General features: G+C 38.9%; 1 protein-coding gene across 1 annotated transcript; it reads right to left on the bottom strand.

Annotated features, from left to right (window-relative positions):
* Nucleotides 1-2,452: 2,452 nt before the first annotated feature.
* CASP7 (caspase 7) lies at nt 2,453-22,932 on the bottom strand. Its single transcript, XM_053984386.1, has 6 exons — nt 22,820-22,932; nt 8,007-8,155; nt 7,029-7,157; nt 6,381-6,556; nt 4,582-4,720; nt 2,453-4,030 (listed from the first exon to the last, which is right to left on the bottom strand). Exons 1-6 carry the CDS (start codon nt 22,930-22,932, stop codon nt 3,807-3,809), a joined length of 930 nt encoding a protein of 309 aa, XP_053840361.1. The 3' UTR covers nt 2,453-3,806.
* Nucleotides 22,933-26,718: the final 3,786 nt, after the last annotated feature.

Consider the following 26,718-nt stretch of genomic DNA (forward strand, 5'->3'; position numbering starts at 1 on the left):
CAGGAATGGGTGGGTCATACACCGAATTTTACTCCTGAGACACAATTAAAGCTACAGACCTTCATTCCTCCTGTTCCAGGCTGTAAATGGGAATGAACCACTGCAAGCTTAGGTTCATCAGAGGTTTCTGTACATTTCTGTCTGCATTTTTTTTAAGTTTTTTTTTTAGGGAAATCTTTGCAATTTTTGCCTTTTGGGAAGAAAGATTTGTTGTACAAATGCCATGATAAACTGTTATAAATTTTGCTTCTAGAGTTTTCATCTGTTGCCTACCAGAAAAAGAAAAGGACAAAAAAGTAATTTCCAAAACTAAAAATGACTTTACACAAAGTCAATAGTAGGGACACCCACCTGGGGTTGCAATGAAAGGTAATGTATTGTTCTGTTCAATGACTGACAGCCACCTCAACTGGCAAACGGTGCAATTACTACAGAACAATGTTCCAAGAGTCCCTGACAGGATAAAAGTCTCTTCTGGATGTCAGCAAAAGTCAAGATTTGCATGTGGGAAGACAAATGTGAGATTAGTTGTGCTATCTCACTCTGCCTTTTGGGAAAAACTTTTTAATTGTTACATCTAATTGTCTTTTCAACAGAAAGCAACATTGTAAACAGGTTACATCTAATTCAAAACAGAAAATGCCAATTCCATGATTATACCCCCTCAGATTTTTGTATGCCAGGCATTAAGGGATTTGATTGCTTCAAACCTTTTGAAATGCAATGAGACATTTCAGTCAAAATGCAAATAAAATGCCTCAAATCATTACGATGAAAGCTATTACAAAACTTCAAAAATTTCCAAGATAAGGAAAACAAACTGTGTTAATACTTACAAGCAAAATGTCTTCATGATGAAGAAGGTTATTAGAGAAGTGCACCTTCAAGTAAATCCAGTTTCCCTGTACTGCCTCCTGCAGCAAAACACGATGAGTCCTTGCCCTGCACTGTGACTGCCCTCTTATAGTCCATGTAGAAATACAAACACCCTGAAATCTGACCCACAAGGAAATTCCTGTTTCTGTATGGGAAGTAAATAAAAACTGCTCTGGAAAGGGGAAATCCAGAAGATTAATATTCACTTAGAAGCAATGAAAAATATGCACATTTGAGGCAGTGATAAATGTCTCCTACACAGAAAAAAAAGCCTGGAGACAGCCTGGTTTTGTTGGTTCAGCTTTCTGGACAGTCCCTTCATTTCCTGAGCTGTTTCTAAGGCATAATATCCACCCATGGCTGGAATATAAAGCAGCAGTAAGAACACTAAAAGATCATAAAAGTACCATAAATTGAAACCAGTTTCAGATTTAAACAGCATTTAGTTATACATACAACGGTGAGGCAGGATTTCTTATGCTGCCTATGTCATGACAAGGTAATTCCAGAGTTAGTCTTGGCCAAAAGTGGATTTTTGGGATTCTCTCCAGAAACATTCAGTGTATCAATAATGAAAGTGGATTTACACACTAAACCATCTGGCTAATCCTGCAAATGGCAATGGAATTGCTTTCCAATAGAAAATAGCCATAAATTTGATCAGGGAAAAAAGCTAAAACACCCTGCAGCTTTTAAATCACTATTCAGGAACCTGGCTCTGCTGGAGTGAAAGGGTCAAGGGTTCCTCACTGTGAGTGGGCTCCTTCAGGCTCATGGGCTGCACAGCTCTCAGCTATGTCAGTATCACCACTCAGGGGTGATGTTGGTACACAATTTTCTTTTGAAATAATATTAATTTTTTCTGGACACGATATAAAGCAATGCTCATCTAGCAGAGATCCTGGTACTTACACAAGGGGATGTTTTTCTCTTTATATTTCACTTCTATTCTAAGTAAATCTTTCCATGTTACTTTCCTCTCTGGCAGTGTATTCAGGTATTTTATGCTGATCTTTCTATAGCTAATATATTGGAACTGGCCTGGAGGACAGTTCTGGAGATGGGGGAATATTTTTCACAGAAATTTAGAAACAGGCTACACCTCAAGCAAATAACACTAATGAACTATAAAGACATGAAAGAGCCTCTAGAGAAGTAACAGATACTGAAATGGTGGCTGGCCATGGTAAACCAGGACCATCCTTAATTCTAGAAAATAACTTAAGATGCAGCTATTTGGCAGAAGTAGCAGGGAGAACACTTTCACATGCACTGCTAGAGCACTGTAAAATTTACTGTATAAAGGGCAAGATTAAGCCCTGGTGGAACACAGTATTTCCAATAAAATACTTCCATTAACTTTGGTTTATTCCAAGAGAGGACGTGGCCTGTCCAACCCAAGTCACCCAATGCTGAATTACTTTCCTAATCTACATTTCTCCTGACACTGTAAACCTCCTTCTGAAAAGATGCCAGAGACCACCTGCATTCCTTAAAGAGAAAGGGACTGGGATATATCTTGGTTGGTTTCTGCTTTACCAGATCAAGTGGCAAACATGCAGATATACAAAAGAGATTTTTAAAAAAAGGTCTTTATTGATGTCATGCTCAATACTTCCATAAATCATTATTTATTTATTTAATTCAAACAACTATAAATTTGACTTATGAAAAAAATATATGTATCACTATGTCACAGTATTTGTAAGAAAATAAACTTAACAATTTGATAACTTGGCTTTATTTTCTCAGAAGATTGCAAGGAGTATAGAGTACATTAACTGGGAAAAGGGTGAACAACTAATTCTTTATCAGTTTAACCAAATCATTAAACTTACTTTTTTGACCTAGCTACCAACTAAAGTGAATATAAAAAGTAGAAATATAAAGATCAAGAACATAACTCTAAAACACAAAATCAAGACCGTACAGTAACTAAGAAGGCACTTCTGGTTTCTGATTCAAGTAAGTATTTCCAGTTTTGGCAAAACTCCTCACAAATAAAAGTTAAATCTAAACGTGCATTTGTTGCTGGAACATATAATTCTACCTTTTCAACATTAGATTTTAATGTTTTAAAGCCTTGTCATTATCTTTCTGATGGTTCAAAAGTTTTGAATCAACAAGCAGACATTTTTATTTCTGCAAGCAGAAGAACTGCAACACCACCGTTCAGGTTGTTCTCTCAGTCAATTGTCATTTGCAAGGCAAAGTATCTTTACAAAGGCACTTCAATATGGTACCATCCAAGTAAAATTTGCCAATCTTTTACAAAGATTTTAATTTTGATTGTTCTATTTGTTACATTTCTATATTGTTCAGGTAAATAATCTAAAAACAATGATTTTTTTATACATTCATCTTATGCTAGAATGATGACTAAATAAACTGAGTTCCAGATGGAGCACAGAGCAACCATTAGCCTTCATGAATAATGTTTATTAAAAGGAAATTAATATAGTAGACTAAGAAACACCCTTTTAAATAGCTACAAACTGTTTTACTACTGGACAAACCCATAATATGATGGTCTTTGGAAACTTCCAAGGAGGTTATGGTTCCATGAGCTAGCAGTAAATGAGAAGGAGTCTCAAGATTTTTTTGTTTTTATTCTTAATTTACAATCTGCTTTCTGGCAAAAAGCTTTATGGGTCAGGTAGCTGACTCATAACATCTTCAGTAGCCATAAATCATGACAGCCACACGAAGGGAAACCAAGACACAATAATTAGTAATAGCTGTCAGGCTGGCCCACAGCTTCTTTAAAATATTGCATATTCTCCATCCATCACATACCCCAGCTTATACAACATAAAAATCTAGTGTTACCACATTTCTGTTATTAAAAATGTGTTACTCCTGTCCAATATCACATCTCCACCCAAGACCATAGCCTGACCTTTCACCATGGGCTGCATTAAAATGCATTTTTAGAAGTAAAGTTCTTTAGTGAGCATGGAGACCACGCAGGGAATCTGCTTCTTCTCACTGAAGCGGGGATCGTCGGACTGGGACTCGAAATTCGTGGCCACCACGTAGTTGACCCGAGTGAGGATCTGCATGATCTCAAGCTGCTTTCCATGCTCATTTAGCACAGAGCACAAAGACTGCACAAACCAGGAGCCTCTTCCAGGATTTCTCCAGGAGTAATAACCTAACAGGAAAGACAAGAAAGAAAATACAGGGAGTTATTTTTGCTCTTTTGTGTGAAAGATTCTGGGCAAAGATTAACAATGCACACACAGAAAGTTGAACTCTTAACTTGTGTTACATATTACATACATACATGTTACTACTTCATTAAAGCTGAGAATAATGTATATTAACTCTCCAAACCTCACACTGCTTAAGTACCATTCTATATTTTGGCATTAGGGAATCTGCAAGAAGTAAAATTGCACAGGTTTCCTTCCAGAGAATAAGTATTGTACTGTAACTATTCCTCTTCCTGCCTTCATCACACATTCAGCACACCAGGACATGGAAGGGCAGGATTCCCAGAACACAGTTATAGTGCCTTTGCCATCTGTAGCCTCCCTTTTCCTCTGCAGCCAGTGTAGAAGGGGTGGAAACCCAATGTACACTGGGCCTTTGTGTTTTGTCCATCAGTGCACAATGTATCACCAGGGGGTCCATCTCCAATCCAGTCAGTATGGATAGTGAGTTTTCAGGCTTCTACCCCCATCTTGACCCTCTTTTCCTTACCTGGAACCGTGGAATAAGCAAACAGAAAATCTGCTTCTACTGGGATTTTGTATCTCGGGTTGGCATCTGTCTCCAGGGTGTCATTGGCAGGTCCAGAGTCAGTTTGTATACCTTCATCAAATTCAGAGCCTCTGCAGGCCTGAAAGCAGAATAGAATAGAATATTTCCAGTAAGCAGAAACAAGGTGTTATAACAATACGTATTCACCGAAGTTTTTTAATGGATTCAGTTCTAAGCAGTACTTTGAATGTATTAAAAGCAGAAATGCAATTCTGGGGGATTGTAGATATTCTCAGTTCAGTCAGAGAGAAAAAGAGAAAGATTTCTGCCAGGCTAAGCCTGGGAAAAAGTCCAAGAGAAATGTAAACAATCTATTACCTTGTTTTCTGTTCATATTGTTTATAGATATGTTCTACCACACTGACCTAAGTCCAGTGTACCAATCAGGTGAAATGATTTTTTACTTTAAGACCAATGGAATTAATGTTCACGATGTTCTCTATAAAAGAGAGAAGTGCTTTTGAATAAACACTCTTTTGCCTTCTGAAATCGTGCGATTTCATCATTTCGCCCCTCCCTGGCTCCACAGCATCAGGGGATATCTAATTATTCAGTGATCAAGTCACTAGCTAACCCTTTGAAAAATATACAAATCCTGTAAGCAGAGGGTAGCAAATCTGTTGAGGCTGTGCATCTCAGTTGTTGGTTAACAAGTGCCATGCCAGCACTGCTTTATTCTAACCATGATTAATTTTACCAGTCTAGAGTCATTCTCAGCCCCAATTATTACATAATGCCATGTGCAGTGTGACTTCTGGACAATTTCTTGACAGTGGACTCCACAGGTGGGGACTCTACAGTGTGGGCAACCTGTTCTAGAGTTTGATGACCCATTACAAGTATATTGAGTTTTTAATACTTTTCCATTTATCTCTTTGATTCTTAATTTTATCTTAATCATGGGTTTAGCTAAAGGGCACACTGGGACAATAGTCCAGGTGGGTAATTTTCAGCTCTTGATCGGTAGCTTTGACTGACAGCTCTTGCAAAAGGACAGGTCTGACTGGCTTATATAAGAGGCCTGATTGCCTTTATTAAGATAATTTTAAAGTCTATAAAGTAACCATTTCAGAAGTGTAATTAGAAGAAACAACATTTTAGTAGTATGAAGAGTCTAAAACAGTTTTCACTTTGAGGATGAGGATTAATTGATAGAATAGCCTAAGGAAAACCACATCTGCTGCAACTCTTATATGTAAATAATACTATGCATTATGTAAAAAAGAGAATTCAGACCCATGATATGGCAGTTAATGTTATTTGAAGCAGTTGTCTTTAAAAGTTTAACTGATATACAATTAATTACATGCTAATTTAAAATGCAATATAAATTTTTAGGCTACTGAGGAAAAGTATTTCTTTAAGCAGTAATTTGTAGAGGCAGCCTTAATTGAAAGAGATCTGGACAGGATTATTCTTATTGAAAATTGTGTACTGTCCTTAGTTCTGTCTGCATTAAATGAGTTTATCTTTCCGCTTTGAAGTCCATATATTACTAAGAAAAAACATGTAGAAAATGACAACAATAATATTCTTTACACCTGGTAATCTCGTATATGAATTATCTTTTAAAAACAAGCAATAATTTTACCTATAGATACTTCTCTCAACACATTTTTCACCAACTTCCATCAACATTCAGTAAGTCAAGCTACAGGGTTTTTCTAGGGCAGACAACCAACAAAGCATGTTTTCCCTGCTGCAGCAGAAGGACACTGTATTTACCTCAGGGCTATTACCTGAATGAAAAACAGTTTGGGTTTGCCTATAAGGCTTTTACACTTGTCTCCTCTGAACAGTGCAGTCAGACTCTTGATAGCCATGGGTCCATCTGTGCCATAGATGAGCCCTTCTTCCCCATGGCTTAGGAGGATACAGGCAAAACAGGCAGCATCACTGTGGTTCTCCTCGGCAGCTACAAGGCAAACACTTCTGAGTCAAAAGGAAGCCACGTTTTGAATGGAAATTATATTGAGCAGACACATTTTTCTGAGGCTAAATATACACTGGGCTCCTACTGTCAGGCATAAGAAGAAGTGGATCATCTTTTACAATGTGATGAGTATGTGGATACATCCTTCACTTGAGTCTGAGTTTAGCCCACTGGAATCAACAGGCTGAACTCCTTATCTAATATGACACAGCTCTCCACCTAATACACAGGACAAGTGCTTCACAAGAACACTGTGCATTTCTGAATTGATGTTGGGGGATGAGGTGGGGAATTAAGCCCAGTCCATTCAGAAAACAAATCCTTCATACATAAAATTATATGTGTGTGGCCTAAGCAATCTGCTCTACTTTAACCTTCTGTGAGCAGGGAGCAGATTCAGTGACTTCCAAAGGTCTGTTCCCCTCTAAATTATTCTACAATTGTGAATTTTTACCTTTCTTCAGTAATTTTTCCATATCATCACGGCTTCGGTCATGGTGTATATCAACCTCAAACCCTAAGTCTTTGAAACTCTTGGCAAGGTCTCCAGCATCTTTGTCGGTGCCGTTGCGTGTGCCCATTCCTGCCGGAAAACAAAGAACATGGTTGACTGCGCGTTACGCAACTCAAAATGATTCACGTGTTCAAAGGCAAATGTTTAAGTTTATCATCAATAACATTAAAACAGTGTCTTGGTGACATGTTTTTAAAACAATCCTCTGGCAGCACTGTGTGAGATTTTAAAAATAATGCAATGTTCAGTGCTAACACATACCTTATCCTCAAAAATGCTGGTGTGCCCCCAGCACCTTGCAACACAGGAGCTCTAAGGATGATCCATCTCCTTTTGGTTATGCAGTAGAACACAGGCACAAAGCACCCCATGGAAAACTTGTTGAAAAGTGTCCCTATTATACCCAGTAAAAGTAACTGATACAGAATCTTTGGGGAAAACAACTTACTGTGTTTGCCAAGTGTACAGGAAAAATCCTACAAACCTGATGATAACACAAGTATTGTCTACCTTGGAACCACATGTGGTCTGGAAAGTTAAATGCAGGAGTGTGAACAGAGCACACCTACAGCTATTAGCTTTTGTAGCTCATAGCTGTAGCTCAGGGACAGAGAATTTATAACATGGCTTGCAGATGCCAAAGTTCAAATTTTAACAACATAGTTTTAAACTCTGGAACAAAGGTTTAGTTTGAAGTTGGTACAGCAAGGTGACACGGTGTTTGAGACATATACTGAAAAGATGTTGAAAAGAGCCATTGTAGTTAGAGAACAGAAAAAGTTTTAGGAACAACTATTTATCAAAAAAGATAAAAACATTCATTAAAATTCCATGTCCTAAAAATGGAATACTTATTGATTAAAGAAAGTATAAAAATTCTGTGGTCTGTAATGAGTATCATCAAAGAAAGAACATTACCTGTTTTGTCTTCAAAATTTTTGTTGTTTATAATAATACATTTGCCAACTTTCTTGTAATCCATATTATACTGGAATGTGGGTGTAACAATTCGGTATTGATTACTGAGGGGGGGCTTTGGCTGCTCTTCTTCTCCATTCTTCCTTTTTCTAGGTGAACCAAATGAAATTATTGTTAGTGACCAGTCACATGCATGGCCTATTTACCGTAATTCAAACCACTCGTGCAGCCCTGCCCAATGTTTTTCCTTCCCTAATATTTGTTTTTTTCATTTACATTTTGGATTGAGGCACAAAGATCTTGTGATTTCCATGAAGTGATTACTGTGTGCGGATGGAGTCTGATGGGGTGAAATAACTCTGGAGTGAACTGCAGCCAACAGCAGGACACAGATCCTGACCCAGAGATAAAACAAATGGCCTACACGAAGTGAGGCTGGCAGTAACCTTTTGCAAACTCTTTCTGGACATATTTTACTTTTAAAAAGCAGACTTCCCATAGTAGCTATTCCAGGAACATGAAGATAAGCAGTTTACCCAACTGTGTGATTTGTTTACTGAATCACCATTATCCCTGAATTTTGTGCAGATTAAGACTAAGAAGTAGGTAGTTTCTACTGATAAAGGTTACAGATGTGAACAAGTCACGTGTTAATTTGGTCTGCCAAGCAGCAGTCTGAACCTATGCAAAAACCCAAGCACATTGCAATGTAATCACCAATACCTGAACTTCATGTCAAATAAACCTAAGAAAAAACAAGTCAAACTATTACAATAATTATGTTAATGGGTTATAATAATAAATCTTCTCTGGTTATATGACTGTGTGCTGATCTTTTTGCTGTGTACTGGAGTCTTACACTGGATTAGAAAGAGATGCCAAGGGACAGTACAGACATTACTCACAGATTTAATCTAAATAAAGTATTAATACCAAATCAATTACAGCTAGCATGCACGCCTGATGTACAAGCATGGAACTCAGCAGTACTTGCTGAGTACAAGTGGACTTTTTGGTTCAAGAAGGTAGCTTCAGGTGTGGTTAAGATTTTCTCAAGCAAAACTGAAGCCAATAAGAGCCTATAAGGAGTCTAATTCAATCCCAGAATTATAAGCAAGCTTTGGAGCCAGCCCACTTAAAAACAATGCTCAGGAAAGGGCAGAAGAAGCTATTGGCACCTCTCTTATTTGTTCCAGCATCCAGCTTCCAATAGTATTTACTGCTGATGTCTGAGAGGAAAACAGAAATTACTTTCACAGCACAAAGAACTGTATAATACAGTTTGGTTATAACAACATCAGATTTTTCCTATAACCTCAATTAATTTAAGTGCTTTCACTATTCTCATCCTGACAGCTTCCTAAGGAATTATTATTTTATTTGCTTCAATAATAACCTGTAGACATGAGATTGCTATGAATTGATTAAATGTTGTTTAGGTAATCTATTTTCTTACCTGCCTGATTTAACAATGGTTGTCTTTTAGCTTTAAGTGTCCTCTTTTTTATTACTAAAGGACAAGATCAATTGGAATCTATAATAAACCTTCTTTAAATGATTCATCATGTATAAATGCTACTGCAATTCAATTTCAAAACAGCTTCTTATCTTTGAGTGCCTTAACATTCTATTATAAAGGGCCAAATTAAAGAGCTGCACCTGGCAGGCTTCCATTATACTCTTTTTACATGTGACCATCTTAATATCATGTCCTCTTTTAGACTTCCCTTAGGGACTGAAAAACAAGATATTGAACCGTATCTACTTGAGGATTATGTCTGGAAATACAGGGTTTTTTTCTGACAAATTGCAAATATGGTTATTCTCCTTGCATATGCTTCTTGAGGGCTCTGGAAGCAATAATCAAATATGCTTTGCCTCAAGAAAAGTCTTAACCAATTCTTTACTAATTCTTTTAAAGAATCAGTCAGAGCTGTATGATGCTGGTATTACATTTGACTTTCAAAGAGATTTTGGATTCTTATTTTAACCTAAAATTCCCCCTGGTCCTCCATCACCAGAGAGTTCTTTGTCAAAGAGAGAAAAAGAAATTTCAGAACAACAAATAACCACTCAGGTCCATGAAGAGGCATTTCCTCAGCCCACAGGTTCCAGTTTCTACAGATTTATCTGGCTCCAGTGATTTCCTGAAAAAGTCGTTCAAACAGTGCCTGCTAGAGACAACAGGATATTTTCAAGGGGATTGTGCACACATTTCTGTTTATGTCCAACCCATGAATAGCTGTCAGCACTCAAGGATGGACCCATTTGAGCAGTATCATGTTTGCACTGTCTGCTATTCTAAAATGCTGGAAGTGACCAAACTCCAGCCCAGGAATCAGGCAGCCTGATTTTCTTACCCTAGAAAAAGCCCCACTGAAAATAGCAGCAAGGGTTAAGTGGCACAGCAATGTAGCCACGCAACTTCTCTGAAACCACTTCACTCCCAAGTTCAATAGTTTGCACTCATTCATGCAGAAATACTCGTGAGTTTAAGGGATGTAATTCCTGCTGCTGGAATTCTCAAGAGCAGCCAGAAGCTCTGTGCCAGTCAATGGCAAACACCACAGACAAGCCTTGGCAGCACATTTCCCCATTCCTTTACACAGGACACTGTGGTTTTAGTCTAATGATTCCTCCCAAGCTGAACAGGTTAATGTGATACTCAGTGTGGTTATGCCTATCACTTCCTTACTGGCAGACAATAAAAAGGTCCAGAAATCTTTTGGCATCAGTCCAAACTGAATGAATAAGAGAGTAAAGGCTGTGGATTATACTTAGCCTGAAATTATTCTTGGAATATTCTGGTTCCTCTGCCAACATAGCATAATATAGGAACTGCCTGACTGGACTACATTGACAGTATAATGTCCAACATTTTAGATTCCATAAGCTAAATCAGACCTTGTAATGATAACTAATAAAGTTATAAGTAAGTAATACTCAGGCCTTAAGAGAAATCTCCTGTCACTGACAGGCTGGCTTATGATTGAAAGCCTAAATCTTTTTTTCTGAACTTTCAACTGGAGACCAGCTAATATAAATGTTTACTGCTGTTCTTACTAAGCTTTCTAATTACTGCATTTTCCAAAAGGGTTTCCACAGATTAGTTATATGCTGTTATAAAATGTTTTAAACTATGTGCCCTCTGCTCGATTTCCTTCTGCTTCTCTGACATCTAGTGTCTTTAATTTCCCTCTTTTGGGATTCAAACTTGCCTGGACTAAACAGAAAGTTGAATTTCATGACTGTTTGCTCCTTCTTCAGGTCTTAATTACAGCTGTGCTGTTATTCCTCACTCCATTAGTGGTCACTGATCTTTCCCTTACACAGAAATATTCTCCCCATTATTGCCACTATATTTCATACATGTATATTTTATGTTCTCTCCCTTTGGTCAAAAGTTCAGAAAAACTGAAACTCCACTCTGGCACTCTCATATAGCTTGCACATTTTCACCCTCACCATGTCTCTAAATCCAGGCCTTAGGCTCACCAACTGCATATTTGGGAATGTGATTTCATCAAATCTAGACTCAGTATCAACCCTGAGAAAATCATTATTATCAACTTCTCACTTTTCAAATATAAAACGAAAGTTATCTATTCTGGCTATCATTTTGTTACTGAACTTTTAAATAGTAGTAAAGTGTTTTATCATCATGAGTGGCTAAAATGCTGCCAAAGTCAATGCTGCCAAAGTCAGAGTAGTGGACTTGATCATCTGAAGGACTGCTACCTATCACAACAAACCTTTTCTCTTATACTTGGAATAAATTATTGTTTCAATATGGTTCAAGACTTAAGGATAAAAATATCACTGACAGCATTTAACTATACCTAAACATTATTTAGAAAATATAAAGCAGTGTCTCTTAGCAGCTGTGATTTTCTCTCTTTTGACTTCCTTTCTACTTGCACCTTCCTCCACTCCTGCTGCTGCCATATAGTAGTGTGGCATACCAACATACTAAGAATCCATGTGCAGGACAAAAGCTTCCTTTTGCATTGTCTTTATTCATCTAGTATTCATTTACTCCTCTGCCTGCCTATTTAAGTGACTGTTCTTTCCCAGGGAGAGTTGTTTAAAATGAACTCTAAAAATGGTATTACAGAGGGATATCCAGTTTTTAAAGAAAGCTATAGTCCCCTTCTCTCCCAAGAAAATTAGAGCCTTTTATTGGTGTACTGAAAAATGTAAGCAGATTAAAAAATTCTACAATTCTATACTATTTAATTTAAGGGAGCTGACATTCAGAGTTGGGTGGAAAAGGCCACACTGATTCCATTCATTTCTATTTGAAGTAAACCCACAAAAGGAGAGAACTGTGTCTTACTCTGCTCTATGCAGTTCAGTAAACCTCACCTTTCCTTGATAAGGAATATGTCAAAACACTGACAGCTTTACTCTGGCTTCCTTCTTTTATGCAATGTGCAATATAGTTTTTGAAAAACTGATAACATGTTTTGGATAAAAGGAAAATTTGCCCTTGAAAACATGGTGTCTTTGCAAAACACATCACTTCAGTATTCCTTCTGGAGTCCAAATGCTTTTTTGGCATTGGTGAATAGTTTTATTCTGGTTTCTGTCACATTCTCAGCCTTTCCGTTGAGTCTGGGTAAGATTAGAGCAGTGGACAGTACAAACATTCTCAGGTAATCCACTGACACCCTCCAGAACTTTCATACACTTAAGTGTTGTGGGATGCAAGGTGTCTTAAATTGCAATGCTCTGTGATCTGTTACAAACAACTGAGATGTTTCCCTTAGGACTTTTGACATTTGGCTTCATTTTGGCTTCTTTACAGGCTTCATTTGAATAAGTTTCCCATTAAGTTATAGCCTTGTGGGGGGCATGGGACAATGCATTAGTTTTAAGGCCTCTTAATAAACTTACATAGCCTATATTGCTGCTTTATTTTTATGCAGATTGTGTGGCTCTGTGTTGCTCTTTTTGCCTAAAACCCCTCACTCTCCTTCCATTGTTGCATGCACAGTATAAACTGTGTTTGTGACTACTGCTCATCACAAATGCTGTTTACTCTCCTGGGGAAAAATCCTGGACTGGACTTAGTTATATTAAAAGATAGTGAAAGGACAGACAGAAAACAATGAAAATGCAAATAAGATTGTGTTTGAATTCATAAGGCATCCCCAAGCTATGTGCAGTAAAACTGAGTGTGCTGAAGATTAATTTAGATTTATTAATAAAAAAAAAAAAGAACAGAAAACAGAATTTATAAATTAGCTAAAACAAGGTTCAATATTTTGTTCTAAGTTCCTACCTTAGCCTCAATAATTAGTGGTCTGATGTGGGCTCCATAATTCATACTTCTGAAGCTTTCTGATAACCATGCATTAGGATCTCTTACTTCTGCATAAACTTCTCTTCAGACTACCAGCTTTAATACTTTTATTCAGCTTTAATACCTTTATTCTCTCTAATTTAACTGTATTTAATACATCTCTAATTACTGTACACTCTCCCCACTTTGATTTTTTTTTAATCTTGAACCCTGTGGGCAATATCAAGCAAAAGACACTTGTTAAACCTGACTAGAGCTTTTTAGATCTTGAGTTCTCTAAGCCACACTCTTTGTTCTTTGTCAGATCTGTTTTGGTAGTGTCACACAGATTTAGAACTGCATGCAAATAACAGATTATCCTATTGCCTTTTTTCATTAATATTGCATCAGGCTGGCAGAACAGCAACATTTCTGGACAAGAAGAATGTGTCACTATTAGAATTGTCTTTCATAAAAATGAATATTTCTTTGCTGTTAAAAATCAGAAAGCATAAATTACATGGGATAAAGTCTAAACCACAAGGACTAGACCAAATACTAAAACTGCATTACAGCGCACTTGAAAGTGCATACTCAGGCTTGCAAATTATGTGTCTTGAGAGAAACTGAAAGAAAAAGCTTAACAGCTGAAACAGAAGTCTCCTGAGGAAAAAGGGGCAATACAAACTGTATAGGAGGAAGTTCAAGTAAGCACTGAATACTTTCCCTATTAGCAAACGTTAGCAAAGGACTGCTGACTTTGATAGATGAGCACCAACAAAATCACCAGTCTTCAGAAGGTTATTTTAAAATATATTCCAGATAGATGTCAAAAGAAAACTGAAAAAAAAAAATCTAATATTAAAGTCAGGATATTTTCCACACAATAGAAAGTCTTCATTTAGCAGAGAGAAGAAAAGTCATCCTACAAAACTGCACATAGAAGTTCCCCAAAAGGCATTTAAACCTTACGTTACCTTAATTATTTCACCTACATTGCTTACCACGGCACACAGATGTCTCACACAAAAGGCGTGAAAACTGACAGCTGCAATTTAGAATAGCAAACATAAACAACACAATACCACACACACATACACACACAAAAAAAGTGTTCCTAGATTTCTGTTCCCTGTCACGATCTTGTTTCATCTGTTAAAGAAATTAAAAATTTCAGTAGAAGTTCATATTTATTGATGATATATGAGGTCTGTGCTGCCCTTGCCTATTTATATATTGCTTTGCTGAAATGTCTAAACTTTGAAAGTAATTTTTGGGAATGAGTGGAATAAAGGGAAATGGCCAGTGTGCCTCCTGGAACACCACAGCCTCCAACAAACACACTCCACTTTCCTCCTGGGAGCAACAGGACTGCTCAGGCAATGAAATAATGCCTTTAAATGTTCTCAAGAACAGGGCCATAGGAATTAATTAGCCTTCAGCTTCTTTCTGAACTGCCCATTAGTTCATGACTTCTTAAGGGCATCTTTGGAATCAGACTGGCAGCTGACCAAACAAAGCCAGTTTGAAAGCCAACAGAGGCAAAAACTTTTCTTTGAATGAACCTGAAGTTAGGAACCTACTAGGACAGTACCTCTTGTTCATCTGGAAGCTCATGTCACAGGCCCTTCAAATAACTGTAAACACAGTAATTTTGAACAGAAAATATTGCTGTAGCAGTATCAAAAGAAAGGAGTTAGGCAAACAATGTGTTTATTTACTTGAACTTACCAAGATAATACTAGAGCTGGGAAGGACCTAAGCTATCATTAAAAAAATTCTTTCCAAGACTGGACTGAGTTCATTCATCCAAAAAACCAATGTCATACTAAAAACGTACTTTTGTTCTTGATATGACATATGAAACAGTACTGTTACAGATTTCACAGAAAATTTGCAGAATAAACTGCTTCAATTTATTTAAAGAAATCATGGCATTTCCCTAAATTTCTTAATATCACATCTGAGAGTACAAGACAGAATAAATATATTTATTAAGACCATATGCTAGCTATGCTTTGCCCATTTAACTTGATGAAAGGTATTAAACAAACCAAAATGAGTTGTGCTTCTGCTGTTGAATAACTTTGGGAAAGTAACTCCGTATTTCTTGGTCTCAGTTCTTCCATCACAAAATGAAGTCTAAAGAAATGTATTTCATACAGCAATGCAGATCATGTGGCTTCTTTCCAGGGGGAGGGTCATACAAAAACTGATGCCCCGTGTTCCAACCAACTGAGCCAATCTCAGGGGCAATCCTGGGCCATGTGCTCTGGGATGATCCTGCTCCAGCAGGGAGCTTGGGCAAGATGACCCACTGTGGTCCCTTCCAACCTGACCCACTCTGGGATTCTGCCCAGTAAAGTGGAGAATAATTTAAAAATTTGTATTTTGTCCATCTGTGCAATGCTTATGTCTAGAGTGTCTGGCTTAGCTTACTGACAGGTGCCTCCTGGAAAGAAAATGCATGAAACAAACCATCCTTACAGTAAAGTTATTATCTACATTCTTATTGTAAACTTCCACTATGGAGGTTTACAGAGGATCTCAGTCCAGAAACAAATTCCTTACTTTGATTACTTCACATTAGTTTCTCTGAAGAGAGAACAATGCTAGTGCCTGTATGACTATTTAACACCAATTGAAACACTGAATACATTTTCAATACCTCATTATAAGACATTTTTGAGACCCTAAACTACTCTTGTAGCTTTTTTGTTCCACTTTAGTTTCAGATCCATCTCCAAGTAGGAGAGAGAATCTTCTCTAAAAATCTGGAAAACTGAGAAACTAAGTCCAAGATAACTCAGAGTATAATGAAAGAGTTGAGCTGTTTGAAAGAACAAGCCTCAGACTACAACTTCTGGCATGCTTTGCAAATGTTTTTTGAAGTTCTGATAGTTAATCTAAATATGCCTTCCTGTCTTTTTAAGTATGCGTTAGTGATGGCCTTAACTAATGCAAATCAAAACCACAACTGCAATTTAATTTATTATATACAAATGAAGCAGAACAAGTGCATTGGGACTAAGCCAGCTGCACTTTGGACAAGAAGTTTCAACAGACAAATATCTAATATTGTCCACATTTCACAACAGCTAAAAAAAGACAAAAGTAAAAAGAAAAGAAACAGGTAGCAGTGCCCTAGTTTTGTGCACTTAATATTTTAGGGATCACTCACAAATCACATGACAATTTTGTGGTGTGATGCCTGCAAAATACAGTTCTAAACTCTCAATCATCACTTTGTAATTGAGATTCAGCTTCCCAATTAGCTGCATTTTATCTGCCACACAGGCCTCACAATACTGTATGCAACATAATAGCCAAAAAACATTCAAAGGGTAAATTTTTACAAATAAAGAATTTTGCTTGCTGAAAGGCTTTCTGCTCATTTCTAGAAAACCTGCACATCCATACCTTCCATGGGTGTTCTGGAAACTGAAATCTTGCATGATCATGCCCTAGGCAGTATAATGTACACAGGCAACTGATAATTATATGCAAAAAAAGGTGAAGGTTCTTTTACCTTTCATAGGTACTAAGAGAAATTAACAGGTACATATGGATTGCTTGGAAAATGACTCAAAATAAAGCAAGCCTTCCAAACACTAATGCTCAGAGAACACTCTGGCAATGATTAGCAATTGCAAAATGCCAGTGGAGCTAGGATTAGCTAAACAGAACTGTTTTATGGTATAAACTCATGATTTTTCCTTCCAGAGAAGGAAGGAGGTGAATAACATTCTACAGTACCTTGGCTCATCATCAAATGGAACTCCACACTGCATCTGAAAACAGCTTCAGCTTGTCCTCAGGAGCAGGTCTGGTGTTCTCTGGCAATGCTAGGAGCCCACCATGCTCGGGGTTGCATTGCAGAGAGAACAGGATGCTCTGTGTGCTCAGGCCCAGCATTCTCCTGTGTCAGCAGTGGGTCACGCTGGACTCTTCTGTTCTGTGGGGCCATTCAAAGCCCCCGAGCCATCACCCTGCCAGCTGAGGTCATGCAGCCTGAGCTACCTTTGCTGACAAGCAGAAAACATGCTCCCATCACTCATTCTATCTCTGTTCCTGTGTAAGAGTACAGGAAAATAGATTTTGAGATGGAGGTGGGACAGCAGACTTCACCTCTTCCTTCTGTCAAAACCTGATCCACCATTGCTACAATATTTACACAATGAATGTTTCTGGCAAAATAATGCAAATTAACATGCATAGTTTACAAAGCCTCTCTATTACAACTACTTCCTACATATTTACCCTCAAGCAGTTTTTGTTTATTATAAATTTGGCTTAAATTTGTTTGGATTGCTCTGAAAGCTTAAACGTCACACTGCAAAATAACTGTCCTCCAAATTCTGTATGACACAACCCAGAGTTTGTTGTAATGAAGGAAATAAATTACTACACTAAGAAGTAATTAGGATACTTGACTGTGATTACTTCAGATACAGTTCCTGGATAATCCAGTGTTTGCTGTACTTCACATTAAAAAGGCTCTAAGGAGACTGGAAACAAATATTGACTGTGAATCAATGAGCTCTTGTAATATAGACTAAATTCTATTTCAAGATACTTGGGCTTTTCCTATGAGGTACATGCAGAAAGCATCCAAGGGAAAGTACAAGCACTGGCCACTGAAATCAATGAGTTTCCACTCATTGTTAAATATTCCTGCAGTGTTCTCCAGAAGCTGAGTTCCAGACCTAACAAAAATTGCTCTAACAAAACAACAACAACAAACCCCCAAAACACAGACACACACACACACATATACACAAAAAACCCCAACCAAACCCCCCAAACAAACAAACAAAACAAAACCAAAAAAACCCAAAACAACCGCTGACTTCAAAAAAGAGCAATAAAAATGAAATATCCCTGTTGTTCTTTGTTACAATCTCTTAATTGTCTTTGTAGGAACTTTTCCAGACCATAAATTCCTTCTGAAATTTTATGTTTGGTGCTTTCAGGTGAACATAAACAATTGATATTGTTTACCTTGTGCTAAGCAGAACAAGCAAACTCCAAACAAAATTAAAATTATATTGTGATAGATTTTGGAGCCGTGACAGCAAAAGGAAAGATCATCACCCATTTACAGGACAAACTAAGGCACACAGTGACTTCCTTAGAGACATTAAGGAAACATGAGGCTGAAACAGGAGGTCAGCTCAGACATCTGAGTTGCAGCCCAGAACATAACTTCAGAGAATGATTCATCAGCTGTTATTTGCTTTAAAGTAGCTTGCTATTTTTAGTCTATCTAAGGATAAAAGAGATACTTTTCTTAGCACTATTTATTTTGAAAAGTCTGTAATATTCTGACACTGAAAATCATGTAACAGAATGGACAACTCTGGAAAACATATATATCTGCATCAGTGTGAAGCTGTTCTTCATAAAATTTCTACCTGAAAAGGAGCTTCTTTTACAAATCAATATAAAAACAAGCTATTGATAATCCTCATTCAGGCACTTATGGGCTAGCCTTGATGATCCTTGTGGGTCCTTCCAATTCAGAATGCATGTGATACTGTGAAAAGTGGATGGAAAATAGATCCCCAAAAGACAGAGGGACAACAGAAAAGCTTAACTGAAAGAAAGACAACTCTCTATACCTGTTCCAACTCCAGATCTGAGGTTCAGCTGAGGATGAATCTCAAAAATGAATATTTATTCTTTGAAGGACAAAGTTATTTATGTTGAGAAATATGGCTGTACTGACACAAGGGTCATGAAGTTAAAACAGACAGCCTTTGGTAACATCTTTGCTTCCTCACTTTGATGTTCTGCAACCCAAATAAACACTGTACACATGAAATAAAAAGGTATATATCCCTGAATCTTTTTAATCTAAATACTAATTTACAAACCTGGTAGATATCTTAACTACATAACTATCACAACCATGGAACTGCAGAAGGTGAGAGGCACACTGGCATTTCCAGGAAATTTTCCAAATTACTCGAAAGTCTCAAACTTTAAAGTGGTGTGACTTGACAGAAAGAAATATCTTACAGATATTTTGGATTTGCAGTGTTAAACAGCTAAAATATTCTTGGTGACTACATGCCCCACAAAACCTCTGAAATTTCTTAGTTTTTACTTTTTACTTACAATCCCTTTTTTACTTACAATCCATCTAATGTGTCTGCAATGAGGGCACTATAGAATCACACACTTCCTTTTGTTACTAAGAATTTGTAAAGATTTCTGAATATTTAAATTGTGTTTTCTGTTTCCAGATGAGAAGGAGTATATTGACTATAAAACAAGACAGTAGGGCTGGAGCAGATAAAAGCAATCAGATGATAAATGGTTCTATACAATTAAATGAGGATAAAACTGGTGCCTAGACACTACTAATAACTGAAGCCCACAAGCAGTCAGGATTTTTGACAGTGCAAATACAAGCCTACAAAGCCTTGGGAATTTCTGGATGCAGCTTTTCAAAAAAACCTAACTTTAATTAGGATTAAGAGAAATCTTAGCTCTACTTAGCACAGTGCAATTTTATTCCATTTCATGTTGCATGAGCTTTCTGGATGCTAAAATGCATTTGCTGCTATCAATCTCCCTAATGGAGGTCCCTAATAAAAGACAAAAGACACCAAATGAAGATATTAAATCATCCTGTGGAGAAGTGAGACTGTATTTAAAGCCTTGAAAGTGTAAAAGGAGCACAGATAGCATAGTAAAAAAACCCAAACTCGTATGGGAAAAATTCTATTAGTTAGCTAAAAAAATAAAATGCACATTTGAAATCCTTAGCTGAATCTTTTCTTAAACAGGTCTTAAACTTTTTTTGGTGTGCATCCTTGCCAGAATGTGTCTTGATATTTTTGCTTTCTGGAACATAACTTTTTGCTCAGCACAGCCCATTTTTTGTTCTTTTTGCAGTAGACAAAATTAATCACTTCCTGCCATCTAGTGGCTAAATAAAAACCCGGAGCCAAACACGGCTGGCAGATTGAATCCAAAATTTCTTCCAACTCTCTTCCCCACCAGACAGTTTTTCTCACCAGTATTAGCTAAGTATTAGCACTTTTCCAAAGAGAAGGAAATATGTAGAACACAATTCCCCTAAATCGTTGAGATATCAGAAGAATCTGCCCATCCTGGCTTGTTCTGAGCCTTGTGGCCTCCTTGGTACAGCAGCCTCACAGACTTCTCAGACAGAAATGTGCTGTAGTGAGTAAGATTTTAATTTACTTCTAGTTACTGCTGTGACAAGGCAGATCTCCAGTCACAGCCAGAGAGTGGCAAATTGAAGCTGTGAGGCTCCTGGAAACAGCTGGTCTTTCTGCACAGCTTTGAATTTGGCTTCTCACTGCTCTGTTCTCTCCAATTAAAATTAATGTGCTTATGTAACATCACAAGTTACTTGTTTTCCTATTGAACTTAGTACATGAAATGCAATGAAGAATTTCATTGGGAGTACTGCACAACTGGCAAAGACTGGGTTGATAAAATAAACCAAAAAAAGGGACAATAAAATCCTAGTCACAATAAAATCCTAGTCACTCCAAAGCTTTCTAGGCACCTTATTTAAGATGCATTACTTCATGTTGTCCAAATGAAGCTTTGGCAATCAAGACAGAGAGCCACACTGGTTCAAGTTCAAGTACATCTAGCCCAGTATCTGGTACTGACTAGGAATGAGTCTGAAAAAAACAAACAGAAGAAATTTGATATAGAATATATTCCCACAGAGACATGACTTAGGAACATCTTCACCAAAGATGTTAACATCTGGAATTTTCTTCCACACATACATCTAGTCTCTTCTGAATTTACCTAAAATCTTGACATCTACATATCCCCTGGCTGCAGCGACATTCTGCACGATGTTAAAATTACACCTTAATGCTTGTCTTAAACCTACTGCATGAACTTTTCATTGGATGTCCCCTAGATTCCCTGCCAGGAACAAAGAATGATCATTCTCCCCTCACTTTCTCCTTTATTACAATCATAGTTTAGATCAGATCCCATTTTCCTTTATCCTCTCACATTCCTCCCCTATCTTCCTTCAGACCAAATACTTTTAGTTTCCGCAGGACAAATACATTAATTGTCAAGCACCTCATTACTCTTTAAGAAATCACTTCTTTCTTCAAGAAACTCTATTAGATTTCTCAAATGTATTTTTTTCTACAAAATCTAAGTTGAATTCTCTCAACTACCTCATATTTAATCTGAGCAATTTTTTACTTCTAAAGAAAAATGTTGTAAATTGCATCTTCAAGGAATTCCCAAAAGATTAATTCCTCAAACTGATGAATAGCCAAATTATTTTAAATATTTCTTATAGAAAAAGTCATAGAAATTCTGATTATTGCCTTTTCTTTGGAAATTATTAACTTTGAGTTGCATAATTTAATAATAGTATTAGCATATCGCCTTTTATAAAGAAGACCAGATCAAATATCAAAACATACATTCTATAAAGTTGAAAAGAAACCTTTGAAAAAATATTTGACAAGATTTAGAAACAAATGTTACATTTGTCTATTTGTTAAAATTAATAATACACATACATATCATGAAACATATTTGAGGAATGATAAAATGAAACAGAGAAAGTACAGTGATTTGCTTAACAGCACATCAAAAGTCTTCTAAGACTAAAGCATTTTCATTTCTCTCACAAATTTGTTACCCCTATTAAACTCATAGAATAAACAGCAAAAATAAAAGTATTTTTTGCCATGTACTCTCTGAATTATACTGCTCACTTTAATGTAAATTTCCAATAGTAAAAAAAAATCAAAACCTCTCTGCATTAGACTTTGCATCAAATATCTCTTGCAAAATCTCACTAAATCCAATGTGAAGTAACCATTTGCTGACATTCAACAGTATTTATCAACTTTGCATGTTCATTTTTCATTTTTTCATTTCTAATCACATTTATACAGTGTTTTCAGGAGTACAGGTGAGCAGTAAATAGCTCTTGCTTCCCACTGATTTAATGAAAGTAAGTTTATGCTTCAGTGAGACTACTATGCTTTAAAATTAAAGGCTTTTAATGTATTCTGTAAGGGGTTACATCTCTAGACTTGGTGAGGCTTCTTTGTGCTACAACCTAGATGGCACATCCAGGCTTTAAAGTAACTTAGGCAGTCAGCAGGGGATTCCAGTGATGCTGGAGATTAGCTGAGCTGAGTGCAGTAAAATAGATAATTAATGGCATATTCAATTCCCAGCTCCACCAAAGGTCAATGTTTAAGATGTGGGACTGTAATTGATGCTAAATGAACTTGGTGGTCTCTTAGCTGCCAAATAAAACTTATGGGAGATATTATAGGTTTCCCTTTAGGGGATATTATAAAGAAATGCTTTAAGGTGCAGACAAGATACATTAAATTCATACAACATGAACCACCTTTCTATCCAGATCATCAATAACATTGTGGACATGGCAAACTGAACACCAAATCAAGCCTTTTTGTGTTTATTTGATTAAAAGGGTACCATGGCAGCTGATCCAACAACAAAAACAGGAGTACAAATAGGAACTTACTTTGTAAAAAGTGAGAACCTGCTGCTTCTGTCTGGCCTTGCATCAACTGCATCACAGCCATCTTCATCACCTCCCTGTCCAGCAGAGAGATCATCATGCTGATCCTCTGACATCTGCAAATGAAAGTACAAGAATGTAAGTGTCCCTCAGTGAGCACTGACATTTTAGAGATACTTCTATGAACCAGATTATTTATGGTCTGGTTTATAGAAGATACATGTGAGGGTTTTAGTCAGTTTTATTGTATAATACTTCCTCAAGAAAGAGTGGCTACAGATTTCTGGACCTGAATTGCTGTGGCATTGCACATGTTCAGCCATCTCTATTTTCTTGTGCCAGTTATGAAAAGGAACTTGTCTAACATCACTCTCAAAAAAGCAGATTACAGTAAAATCAAAAATAATTCTATGGTGAAAGATCACAGAATCATAGAATACAATTATAAAATTGAATCAGAATATTCTGAGTCGTAAGGGACCCCTGGGGTCATCAAAGTCCAACACCTGGCCTACACAGGGTAGTCCCAAGTACCCTGCCATGTGCCCAGGTGAGCTGTCCTCATCCCAGATGGTTTTCCATGGTCTGGAAAGAAGCATGTTGGGATGAAAGCAAGGGCTCCTGTGTTTTCATTTGCATATACATAGTCAGATGCGTACAAGTGAGAGAGTCCTGTGTATTTCCCATGGATGGCTTTAATTCAATCACTAAGCAGTTGGGAAACCACAGCAGAACGATCTGCGCCAGCTCAGCAGAGAGAAGCGCAGGGCAGACGCCGACCTTCACTCGGGGTGGGATGCACTGAAACATCTGGTCTCTGCTTCCAGACTTTCATCAGGAAATTAGCAGCGATTCCTGCCCCTTTCCCATAGTTAGGCAGATTAAATTTGCTTTTATCACCCATTTGCTGAGAAGAACACACGTTTACATCGAAAACCACCCCGGACACCTGGCAGCAGCAGCAGCAGCTCAGAGCCCACCAATGGCTCCACGGCTGCACCACCCGGCCGGGGAGCGGGGCGCTGGCAGAGGTTTGGGAGCTCCCCGGCTGTAAGAGCAGCTCCCAAAGCCGGGTCCAGCCTCGGCTTTGGCGAACACACTCGCACAAAGAGGAAGCGGAGCGGGCAGGCCGCGGGCGGCGGTGCCGGGGAGCAGCGCGGGGGCTGCAGGGCAGCGGAACGCAGCAAGGAACGCGCAGCCCAGGGGAGGGAAGCAGGGCAGGGAGCCGGGCAGCGGGGCCGGGGCAGGCAGGGGCAGGGGCAGGGCTGGGAAGGGCCCGGGGCTTGCCTTGCTGCTGGTTCCGGCCGCGCGGGAGCGAAAGCGAAACTTAGGGGGAAACTTAAAGAAAAGGCGGGCGGTGCTCCCGGGGCGGTGCCGGGGCGGGGCGGGCTCCCCTGGCGTGTCCCTGTCCCCATCGCTGACCCTTGTCCCCATCGCTGACCCTTGTCCCCGTCCCCATCGCTGACCCTTGTCCCCATCGCTGACCCTTGTCCCCGTCCCCATCGCTGACCCTTGTCTCCGTCCCCATCCCTGACCCCATCCCTGTTCCCGTCCCCATCGCTGACCCCATCCCTGTCCTCATCGCTGACCCTTGTCCCCATCCCTGACCCTTGTCCCTGTCCCCATCACTGACCCTTGTCCCCGGGCCCATCCCTGACCCCACCCCTGTCCCTGTCCCCGTCCGTCCCCCCCGGCAGAGGGTCTCGGGCCCTCCTCGCTCCCCAGGTAATGACGGCCACATCACAGTGAAACCAAAATTACCACTTTTTAATAGCTGTGCTCCGGCACACCCCGCCAAAGAAGAGTGGAAAGTTTCATGGTGACACGAGGTTGTCTAGATCTAAGGAAATTTTCCCCCTTATATAAACTTCAGTGGCATTTCCTTATCCTCCCAATTATTCTGCGTGTTGCATCTCTGCTAATTACGGTATCCCACTGTGCAGCCATAGCAGTCCAGTACATGGACTGAAGATTGGCACAGTGTTGCTAATTACTCCTGGATGCAGGCTCCAATCCTGCAAAATCATACACCTACCCAGCGGTGCGTGGTGTTTAACATTCACTACCTGAAGAGATTTACATCAAAGAGACATTTTTCAGTGTAACTGCCTCCTAATTGGCACAAAACACAGGCATGGTAACAAACAGGCTTTTGCTCCCCGGCAGGTCAGTGTGTCCATGTGATGGAGGAGCTCTTGCCGTGTGTCTGCACACTGCTGCTGGGACTGCTCCCTGCTTCCTGGGATTAAGCCTGTGGCTCCTGGCTGGATGCGTAGTCAAAGTTTTCTCCTGAAAATCAAACTAACAGAATCCCATGGTTCCTCTCATGCCATCTGTTAGCTGCTTCTTTTTAAGAAAACAGCGACATTTCCAAATCCATAATGGATCACCAGGGACAGCAGGAGAGGAGAGGAGAGGAGAGGAGAGGAGAGGAGAGGAGAGGAGAGGAGAGGAGAGGAGAGGAGAGGAGAGGAGAGGAGAGGAGAGGAGAGGAGAGGAGAGGAGAGGAGAGGAGAGGAGAGGAGAGGAGAGGAGAGGAGAGGAGAGGAGAGGAGAGGAGAGGAGAGGAGAGGAGAGGAGAGGAGAGGAGAGGAGAGGAGAGGAGAGGAGAGGAGAGGAGAGGAGAGGAGAGGAGAGGAGAGGAGAGGAGAGGAGAGGAGAGGAGAGGAGAGGAGAGGAGAGGAGAGGAGAGGAGAGGAGAGGAGAGGAGAGGAGAGGAGAGGAGAGAGGGACTCTGTAATCACCAGTGGTGATTGACAGTGGCACCTGAGATTCAGAACATCCAGATATGCTTTTCTGATTATATGTATGGGTGTTACCCAGGAAATACAGAAACTCTTTGATTCTGTATCTTCATGAAAATGTTTATCCATTGCCATCTGGCGACCACAGCCAAATTAGCAGACCTAGAAATGACTTTTTTCTAAACACCATTGTACTGCTATCAGAAAAGTGGTCTAATAATGCTTGCCAGTTTTCAAGAGTTTACTATTAGAATTAGTTATGGGGAATTTCTCAAACTGTTGATGGAACTTCAGTTTCTGTTTTCTTTTCACATTGGTTGCTGGCATTCACAAAGAGAAAGTTTGATTCCTCAGTGTGCTGCAATACCTTTCTTAAATACATCTTAATTTTAATGCAGTCTAAGGTGCTAGACTTCTTTTTCAGAAAATCTTGCTTGTTTTCAGTATGGAGTAAGGGGAAAATTAGAAATATAAAAGAAAAATAAGGAAGTATCTTGCTTCAGGGCATGGAGTGATTTCCACCTAGGAAAGGGTCAGGAAGGAAAGAAGTTCTCATGTAGAATATGGCACAGCTGGCTGTGTGCATTACTGGGTAGGGGAAAGAGCCAGCAATGTGATACCTGTAGCATCACCATTCCTCTCCTCTGCCCTGGAGACTCAGCCTCCTCCTTAAAAACATTAATAATGGAGCTTTTGACTGTATATTAGCACTGGGAAAAATAAATGTTTAACCACTGCATGCAGCTACAGGATGAAAATGGGGCATGCCTTTGGGAAACTGGAAGGTGGATGGCAGGTACAAACTAGAAGGCTCTAGGCAACTGAGCAGTCCCTGTCTGGAAAAATAACTGTGTCCTGTGTTCTGCACAACATCTGTGAAAACAAGGATGGGGTTTTGTGAGACCTGGGAGGCAGGTGTGGGAATGGTTTTAGGATGGAGGATTTGATTGACTCACAGTGTGTTCCCTTCTAAAGAATAGTTGTTAGTTTTTCATGTATTTTGCAAGGAAGGATGGATGGTTTTGATATGCTGTGAGGAATATGGGGGTAGGGCAGGGTGATTGGGCACACTACAGCTTCATGGAATTCTGTAGAATAATGCACCTCAGTCAGCTTGATGGATGTGTTTTGTCTCTGTAATCAGGCAGAGATGAGAAT

The sequence above is a fragment of the Vidua macroura genome, chromosome 8 (assembly GCF_024509145.1).
Source record: "Vidua macroura isolate BioBank_ID:100142 chromosome 8, ASM2450914v1, whole genome shotgun sequence".
NCBI classification, from domain to species: Eukaryota; Metazoa; Chordata; class Aves; order Passeriformes; family Viduidae; genus Vidua; species Vidua macroura.

Excerpts from the sequence above, each read along its gene's own strand:
- CASP7 (XM_053984386.1), bottom strand. The coding sequence starts at position 22,932 with ATGTCAGAGGATCAGCATGATGATCTCTCTGCTGGACAGGGAGGTGAT. Across the intron at positions 8,156-22,819 it reads AGGTTCTCACTTTTTACAAA|AAAAAGGAAGAATGGAGAAG; the intron begins GTAAGTTCCTAT and ends TGGTTCACCTAG. Across the intron at positions 6,557-7,028 it reads GGAAAAATTACTGAAGAAAG|CTGCCGAGGAGAACCACAGT; the intron begins GTAAAAATTCAC and ends TTTGCCTTGTAG.